The sequence below is a fragment of the Labrus mixtus genome, chromosome 14 (assembly GCF_963584025.1).
Source record: "Labrus mixtus chromosome 14, fLabMix1.1, whole genome shotgun sequence".
Taxonomy (NCBI): domain Eukaryota; kingdom Metazoa; phylum Chordata; class Actinopteri; order Labriformes; family Labridae; genus Labrus; species Labrus mixtus.
Window position 1 is genome coordinate 18,969,534 of NC_083625.1, and position 9,453 is coordinate 18,978,986.

At 41.2% G+C, this 9,453-nt stretch overlaps 1 protein-coding gene across 2 annotated transcripts in view; it reads left to right on the plus strand.

Annotated features, from left to right (window-relative positions):
* The window catches only part of nlgn2b (neuroligin 2b), a 74,967-nt gene extending 65,984 nt beyond the window's left edge, over nt 1-8,983 (plus strand). Inside the window, exons 6-9 of one of the 2 annotated variants that reach the window (XM_061055635.1) lie at nt 1,682-1,947; nt 2,070-2,223; nt 2,990-3,350; nt 4,362-8,983. In XM_061055635.1, the coding sequence (XP_060911618.1) occupies nt 1,682-1,947; nt 2,070-2,223; nt 2,990-3,350; nt 4,362-5,277 (1,697 nt within the window). In that variant the 3' untranslated portion in view covers nt 5,278-8,983. Of the gene's footprint in view, nt 1-1,681; nt 1,948-2,069; nt 2,224-2,983; nt 3,351-4,361 lie in introns of both variants that reach the window. The other variant, XM_061055634.1, reaches the window with a different exon arrangement.
* The last annotated feature ends 470 nt before the right edge of the window (nt 8,984-9,453 follow it).

The following is a 9,453-nucleotide window of genomic DNA, read 5'->3' on the forward strand; positions in this document are numbered from 1 at the left end:
GCAGTTTAAAAAATCCTTCTTAATCAATAATCTTTAGTTCTTCCAACAGTGAAAATACTGAATCCATTCTCGTCTGATTCTCTCATTTCAATGAAAAGTGCCACGAGTTCAGAACTCAATTTAAGGGTTAAAAAAAACAAACATGAAATTGACTTTACTAGTTGTTACAAAACTTTTTTCCAACAATGACAGCCTTCACAGGATTATTTTACCATGTCATAATAAACCCACCCTACTCCTCCTGGTTCAATAAGGGTTTCTGAGTAAAGCTTTAAATCAGGAGTACAGACTGAAATGTATAGAGGCCTGTTCTTAATCACTCCAGCAGCTTTCTGTTTGTGCACATATGAAAATAACTCAAGTATGCTAGTTTGATAAATACAGTTCTTTCATTTATGTTGAAAAATACACTTTCTTTTTTTAGGTTTTCTATGAAAAACCGCATTTTTCCTCTTGCACTTTAATTGTATGTAAGAATGTCTAAATGTAATGTCCCTGACAAATAATCTGATAAATACATACAAAATCTGAATGGTCAGTGAAAATCTGTGGTCAGTTCCATTTGACCACATATTCAGGTTCTCACTATTGGTTCTAGCTCATATTTTCATGTGAACATAATCCACACAATATGCTGCTGACACCACACCTACGTCTTCACCATCAACTGACATTTGACCTCTGACTGCAGCTTTTTCTCTCTCTGAATTACTCTCTGGGTTTGCTTCAATGTTTTACTTTAAAATACTGCAGGAATGAGATCTGTTTGGCTTATTGTCTTTAGTTAATGTCGTGTACTTTAGGCCAGATTATGGCGTGTTTTCGCTCATGTTAACAGTTTGTGTAATGCAAGAAAGAAAAGAAAACATCAGCATTATTATTATGGGTCAGTGTGCAGAGATTTGTTGCAAAGGATCTTCTTCTACTCCATTTATAAGCCAGGCTGTAACACCACGTAGTGAAGGAAAAGTTGGTGGGTGAACAGTTTAAGATACTGTGCGCCAGAGTGTGTGTGTGTGTGTGTGTGTGTGTGTGTGTGTGTGTGTGTGTGTGTGTGTGTGTGTGTGCGTGCATGCATGTACAGAGCAGAGATGAGATGAGGAGCAGAGCTGGGGCTGCAGCTGAGAGGCTTCTTAATTGATTTCACAGGGAGAGGAGCGGGGGTGGGGCACATGCAGAATATGGGGGGGCTTAATTATTAATGACAGAATCTGCAGATAAAACAGAGGGACAGCAAGCCACTTTACATAACAGTGCAGCGGTGCAACAGTGCGAGCAGTTTTCATTCTCTCCCTCTCTCTCTCTCTCATTCTGTCTCTCTCGCTTTCCCCAACACGGCCATCAAGACTACTGCCGTGTGTGGAGTTGTCACCATTTTTCTTGCTCCTGTCTCTCCTTGTATGTAATGGAAGCGATTAATTTCCCTTTCCCTAATGTTCATAAAGATTTGCTCTGGCTATAAAAAGCAGCAGGATATCTACTTCATCTTGCTTCATATGTAATTCTCTACAATCGCTCCTCCTCCAACATATGCATTATTTAAAGCATGCACACTATAAGGCCTTGAAGGCCCCGTCAGCTGCTGGCAAAAGTGTGTCAGAGGAAGAAAAAAAGCTACACTTCAAGAGAAAAAGTGATCATCTATCTCCCATCTGAAGATGTTTCTGCTTTGTATGTGCAGGTTTGTTCCAGAGAGCCATCGCACAGAGTGGCTCAGCCATCTCCAGCTGGGCGGTCAACTACAGACCCGTCATGTATACCAAGATCCTTGCGAGAAAGGTCGGCTGCACTCTGGGGGACATGGCCGCCTTGGTGGACTGCCTGCGGAGGAAAAATTTCCGGGAGCTGGTGGACCAAGACATCCAGCCCGCACGCTACCACATCGCCTTCGGGCCGGTGGTAGACGGAGACGTGGTGCCTGACGACCCTGAGATCCTCATGCAGCAGGTCGGAGCTGATCAGTCAGTTTGTGTGTGTGTCTGTGTGTGTGTGTGTGTGTGTGTGTGTGTGTGTGAATGTTTTCAGTGCTGTCACTTCATGCTGCGTGTTTTTTTTCTTCATGACTCCAGGGAGAGTTCCTGAACTACGACATCCTGCTCGGTGTCAACCAAGGAGAGGGTCTGAAGTTTGTGGATGACAGTGAAGGAGAAGATGGAATATCTGCTGCATCGTTTGACTATACAATCTCCAACTTTGTGGACAATCTATATGGATACCCTGATGGTCAGATCCTACCCTTTTTACCTAAATATAACTCTTTAGATTGAAACTCACATCTTTTTTGGCATATGTTGTTGAACTCTACGGTGGTGGTATGTACTTAAAATGATACTGTAACTAAAACAGAGCCAATTCAGATGTACATGTCCACTTACCTGAATAAAAGTAGCACTGAAACACTGGAGAAATGATCAGAATGCTACTGTAAAAGATGTCCTTGATTGAACTATTTTAACTTCATTTATGTGCCGTATTAACAACACCATTTTGTAGCAGATGATAGAATTGCAAACTATAGTCTAATAAAAAAACATACCAACTTCTGGTGACCGTACTTCTCCAATAGCATAGTCTGACTGAAGAGCACCATCTAGACAGGAGAAGACTAAATGAATATACAAAAATTCACATCTTATGTTCATTACCGTAATTCATGACTATAACAAAGACAGCGCGACAAAGCAAATGTAAAACAACAATGAAGGCAAACAGGAAACTGACAATATCATAATTAGCTAAGGAAAAAGCATATACATGTTCCATTTCGGTGGAGATAAATTGATTAATAAATTAAGATAATACAAATTCAAAGATACAAAAAAAGTCCAAATACCTAGTCATTACCAATACCTAAGTCCTGTAAAGCCATGACAACAGAGGTTGGAAGATTTAAATCCATTATTCTAGATGTCCAATAGTTAAATGTATGTTTGATTGGAGGGGACTCTGCATCCATACTTATATGAACTTCTGTTTTTCCAAGGTAAAGACATCCTGAGGGAGACTATAAAGTTCATGTATACAGACTGGGCGGACAGAGACAACACTGACATGCGTAGGAAGACCCTCCTGGCTCTGTTCACGGACCATCAGTGGGTGGCCCCCGCTGTCGCCACGGCCAAGTTGCACGCAGAGTTCCAGTCGCCTGTCTTTTTCTACACCTTCCACCACCACTGTCAGACCGAGGCCAGGCCCGAGTGGGCGGACGCGGCCCATGGAGACGAGATCCCTTACGTGTTTGGTATCCCCATGGTGGGAGCCACTGACCTGTTTCCCTGTAACTTCTCCAAGAACGACGTGATGCTCAGCGCCGTGGTCATGACTTACTGGACCAACTTTGCAAAGACGGGGTTAGTTTGATGATCCGATACGAAGTGCGTTTATCTTATTTAATATAAAGTAATACACTGAGTATACTGTATTCACAAGCTCATACTGTAACTCAGCAGTGATTTCACCTTTTTGTTCTTAAAGTCATATTTGGATGATTTTCTTTCATCCTGGGAATACTGATCGTCTACTGAAGTATACTGAAGTCAGAAATTATGTGAAGTTATAATTCAAATAAAACAGTTTTTTGAGCTTTTGAAGATATAGTGGGTCTTAACATTTGGGTTGAAGTAGGGCCGGGAAGTAAAACAATACCGATGCAGAGCAGGGATTTCATTGATTTTTATTATAATGGTGGTAACCTTTGCTGGTTTTCTACTCTACGTTGATAGATCCGAAAACAAACGTGAACAGCCAGTCTTTCTGTTTGTTTAGTTTTGAATCGTACCTCTGTCATTTGTCAAAGCCATGCTTTATTTTTCCGTGCAAAACAAGACAAGACAATCCAAAACAGTTTGTAGATCTGGTTCATTTTAAATAATATAATTTAATTGAATGGATTTCAGTCATTGGAAGTCTAAAATGAAACAAGCTGAGCTAAAGTGAGTGCCGGTTTGGCTTGCTGCCTTTGATTTATCTGGTTTTGTTAAGATGGACTACTTAAGAACAGGTTAACAACTTGAGCAGAATCATAATCTAAAGTTAAGCTAATGAGCATCTCAGCTTGATGAAAGTAAATAGCCTGTTAGCGTGTTAGCCTGTTAGCATGTTATCGTCTGTCGTGGTTGAAAATGGATCATGGTCATATTTTGGCCGTGTTGTCCAGCCATGGTTGAGACTGTGTGAAAACAACAAACACAGCTTCTGCTCTGTCTTGAGTTGTTCTTTGTCCTAATGTTCAAATCAATAGCACACCAGTGAGCAGTCTCAATATCTCAGTGTGTGTTTCAGTATAATAAAGTGCAGTATTAACCGCACAGTTAAAGCTCAACTTAGAAGTGATTAATAACTTTTTTATTTCTCTCCTCCAGGGATCCCAACCTACCTGTTCCTCAAGACACCACGTTCATCCACACCAAGCCAAACCGCTTTGAGGAGGTCATCTGGACAAAGTTCAGCTCCAAAGACAAGCAGTATTTACATATCGGCCTGAAGCCTCGTGTCAGGGACAACTACCGCGCCAACAAGGTGGCCTTCTGGCTGGAGCTGGTGCCTCATCTGCACAGCCTCCACAAGGAGATCATCAGCTCCATCACCACTCGACTGCCGCCCGGAGGAACCAACCGCTGGAAGGCCACCCAACGCCCTGGCGGCCATTCCACACCCGCACCGCCAGATCCTGACCCCGACAGCTCAGAAAGACCCCGCTATTCCCCCTTCCCCAGCGAGACGAGGGACTACTCCACCGAGCTGAGTGTGACGGTGGCCGTGGGCGCTTCGCTTCTTTTCCTGAATGTGCTGGCATTTGCCGCGCTGTACTACAAACGAGATAAACGCCATGAACTCATGCAGAGACGCCACCGCCGACTGTCCCCACAGCGTGGCACCACCATGGGCATGGGAGTCGGCATGGGCGTGGTCGGGTCCCCTCCTCACAACGACCTGGCGCTGAGTCAGGAGGAAGAGCTCATGTCGTTGCAGATGAAGCAGCAGAGAGTGGAGCTGGAGCACGGCACCCCGCTCCCTTCCCGCGCTCTCCACGGCGACTTGGAACCCTTGCGGCCCCCGGTGTGTCCGCCCGACTACACGCTGGCCCTGCGGCGAGCACCGGAGGACGTGCCACTGATGACAGCCAACACCCTCACCATGATCCCGAGCACCATCAGCGGCATGCAGCCCCTCCACCCCTTCAACACTTACCCCCCTGTCCCAGCCCCGTCCACTACACCCGTCCCCAGCCACAGCAACAATGCCCTGCCACACCAACACTCCACCACCCGTGTATAGGACCAGGCACAACCGCACAAACTGCTCCATACAATCGCCACCCTCGCCTCCCCTTTCGTCTTCACTTTACCTTTGTCTTTTTTCATTCAGCCCTCAAATAAAGCTGCAGTTTGTAAGATTGTAAGCGGTGGAATACCTCTAAAAATGTAAGCATAAATCAAGGGGGAGTTGATTGAAAAAGCTCCTTTGCCAAAAGCCTATCATTAAAGGTTTATACTGCTTTGCTCAACTAAGGTTGTCTTGCTCATGAGAGCCACCAAATGCATCTTAACCCCCTTTACACAATCAGTCAGTAATCTTCTGTGTAGCTTGGTTGTTTTTTGCGCATGTGTTGTTGGGTCAGTGTAAAACTATGTTTGACATAGCTGCATAAATCCATTCTCATTCATTTAGTGGAAAGATAATACAGTAGCGAGCAGCTTTGTATGAGGCAACATATGCCCCCTCAAGCTGTCTGTCATAAAGCGGTGATTTCTTGAAACTTACAAATTGCAGCTTTAAAGGCCCAATCTGGAAGTGGAACTTGGCACCCAGTGTTGAGCAGTGTCCCAACAGCTGTCTCTTTGTTTGGATTTTGGAGATATTTGTTTAGTGTGAAGTAAATCAACAGCACCAGAAGTACAAGGAGGATCTATTTGACATTCAAGTATTAGGTTTTTGGAAATTTAAAAGAGTATTTTCTGTGAATTTACGTACCTGTTTTTAGTTCTGTAGCGTTCCATATGCCATCGAAGATTAAAAATGAAGTATTGCATTTGAGACATTTCCAGATTGGGGCTTCAAGTGTTGGGCAATACAGGAAATACCTGAATCATTGTCAGTCTGTGGGATGCAACCTGGAATCCAGGCTGCCCATTAGAACTCACTGCATCTCGGCAGTAATCGCATTCATTACTTTATTTGTTCCTCGCTCATTATCTCTCTGTCTGTGTCCCTATTTCAGCCCATTTAACCACCTCTCTCTTTTCCGCCCTTTTTCCTCTCCACATCTGCCCTTGTAGCTCTTTTTAATTCAACCATCGACATCATCCACTTCCATCTTCACTTCTCTCCTTTTACTCGCAATCACTTCTAGACTCTCTTTTCCTTTTGGAGTCTTTTATACAAGAAAAAAAAAACACAAATGTAAATGATGTATTATTAATAAATTGTAAGGATATGAATGAAAAAAAAAAAGATATTCTGATATCTCGTTTTTACCAGCATTCTTGGTGCCAAGTACTGTGATCAAGTTCCTCTTTCACTGGCGTCCAGTGGAGCGCCTGGAGAGGTCCATCCTGACTCTATCTTACAAAAGGAAATACCATCATAAAAAGTGCCAACCCCTTCATCTTTCTGTTTGATCCACACACTTCAGTTTGTTTTTACTACACTCAATGTTGCACTGTGGCTGGTCTCTTCTTTAAAGGGAAATCAGATTCAATATATCCTTGTTTAAAAAAAAAATAATAATATACATTTTTATTAACTTCTTTGCTGTGTGGGATATTTGCATGATTATTTTTTTATTTTAAAGAGTGTGGACGGAGAAGTATGTTTGTCATTTGATGATTTGCCTTTTTTTTTCTTCATTTGTTTTCTTTTTGGAAAATCATTTTTATTTTTTATTTTAATATCAGCTGCACTTTGTGGTACTTGGAAAAGGGTATTAAAGTATTAAGAGATAACTATTGTGTAAAACTATGATTATAACAAAGAGTAAATATTTCCTCTTTATTTTTTTCATTTCCTAACACTGAGGCTGTGCCGCAACACTACCAGAGACTGATGAAAGACTTTTTTTCTTTGCGCCCTCTTTTCGCTCTGTTTCTCTATCTTTTGCAACTGTCAAGTCTACAGTCACTGTATCTCAATCTCACTTGAAGATAGCACTTTTTTGAGTTACAAGGAGAAGAAAAAAAAAGAAACAACTACTTTACATGAATAGTCTAAATAAGGTTTTTGTCTGTGACTGACATTAACCACAAGCTTCAAGTGTTGGGAGACTGCCTGACGGTTTTATCTTTACGTCTGCTCTTTTGTTGTTTCATGATTCTCCCCCCCACAGCAACGCGGGGGTGGGGGGGGATAGGATAAGATATTTATGATGGTCAAAAGGTGAGATAGCCTTGTATGCGCGTTTCACATCTTTCGCACAACTGAACACAGAGATGGGTCACACTCTGGACAATTCTGAACAAAAAAAAAAAAAAACAGTGGCATTAGGACAACACTGGACAAATGCTGATGACATATCTCGTCAGCTGATCTGTCAGTGAACAGAGGATGCATTCTAAAAACCTGATTTAAAAAAAAAAAAATCTTTATTGACAGACATTACTTGTACACCACATACCACAAAAACAAGGCGAGTGGGATTTCATCTGCCCTCCTTGCAATGCTCTGTATCCTGTCTGCTTAGGATAGCGACACTCTGGATCCAGACTGCCATCCCACACACTGGACTGGAGCGTGCGCAAGGACTAAACCAACTAAAAACCAACACATGAAACAAACTGTACATTTTTTAAGTGTAAGAGAACAAACTGGAATTTGTAAATATTATGTTTGTCGTTTGGTTTGAGTGATTGGCCGGATCTTTTCTTTGTGACAACAGGTGCAAGTTTCGACGACGTACATGATTTGTTTAGCACTCATGTTTGATTCTCCTTTATTTCCTAGATCTCAAGGGCAAGTTCCAACAGGTAATTGACAACATGAATACACCTGTTTGCATACAGTAGTCATTTAAAAAAAGAAAAAAACACAGCATGGTTTAGGTTGAGTTAGAAACTAAAAAAGGAACGCGTAAGGCTCAGGGTAGCTTGTGGTGGTAAACATGTTCTGACTGCAGGGATGGCTGTTTAAAGCAGAATATCCACACCTTGTCCTTATTCTTTCAGTCATGAAGGCAGCTTCGGAGTGAAATGAGTTCTTTCATTGGTTAAAAAGCCAAAGAACAGCTGCATAGAACATATGACTGACAGGTCAAATAAATCTGTTCAAGATAACACCAGAAAAAACAAGAGATAGGACAGGTGTTTGAAATGTGCTCAAAACAAACCACAAATCAAGGATTGTTTTCTTATGATGCTATTTGTCAGTGTCTCACGTTGTCTTGAGCATCGTCATACAGTGTTACCCTTAATTGGGAGGTAGAAGAGTCCTTTGTACTCTTCCGTCTTATTTCAGACTCTTATTGTGATGGTTGTTTTGCTACCTTTTGCATATTTGTCTGCACATTCTGTTTTGGGGACTGTTGACCCAGCTGTTTGGTGTGAGTTTGAGTTGCCCACGCTTCTAGGAACAGCATTACTAAGATTTTTTGCTTGTGTTTTTTTTTCTTTTTTTTTTTTCGAAACAAGGGTTTGGACAGCCAACAGGTAATGGAAGCACACTCACCAAGTTTACATGTTTACACTACAGTTTTGATGTTGGCTGGAGGTCAGAGAAAAAAAGAAGAAGAAAAAAAGCATTACAAAGATTCCAAGTATCTTCTTAGTACAACATTTATTCCTGGAATGGTTAAGTGAAGGCTTGCACCTGTTTGTCTGTTTCATTTAGTCTGATTCAGTAACCTGCTTGAAGCTCAAGATACTGTGAGAGAGCATAATGATCAGAAGGGGTTGAAGAATTAAAGTTAATATTTCTATTTCAAATAGAGGCTATTACACACTGTATGTTGTGTATATGAACTGGAAAACATTAAAAGATATTCTTAAACAAATTCTTTGTAGTTTCCTTTCACATGTCAGGGGTGTAATATTTAAACGTATTATATTTTTTCAACACTTGAGAAAAAACAATCCCCACAACAATCCCTAAAACTTGTCACACCTTATACAGTATAATCACATTTTGTTTATAAAGTGTGCACATTGCCTTTATGTCTAAAAAATGAACTTGTTGCAAAAAATAACCCAGATTGTGTTGAAATCCATGAGAATTAATTTAATAATATTTAACTTGTGAGTTTTATATCAATTTCTAGCAAGAAGTTTTCTCTTTGAACAGCACGTTTATTTAGCAAATCCGTCCATGTAGAGTAGCCTACTGTATAACAAAAGGGCTAGTTAAAGGGAGCTGTGTCCTTGTTAAGTTGTTAGGGACATGAAATATATATATTTTTTGCATATGGTTGTACAATTGTTATCAAAGTCACTCCAACAAGTCAGATTTAATTTGTGTCTGTTTTTT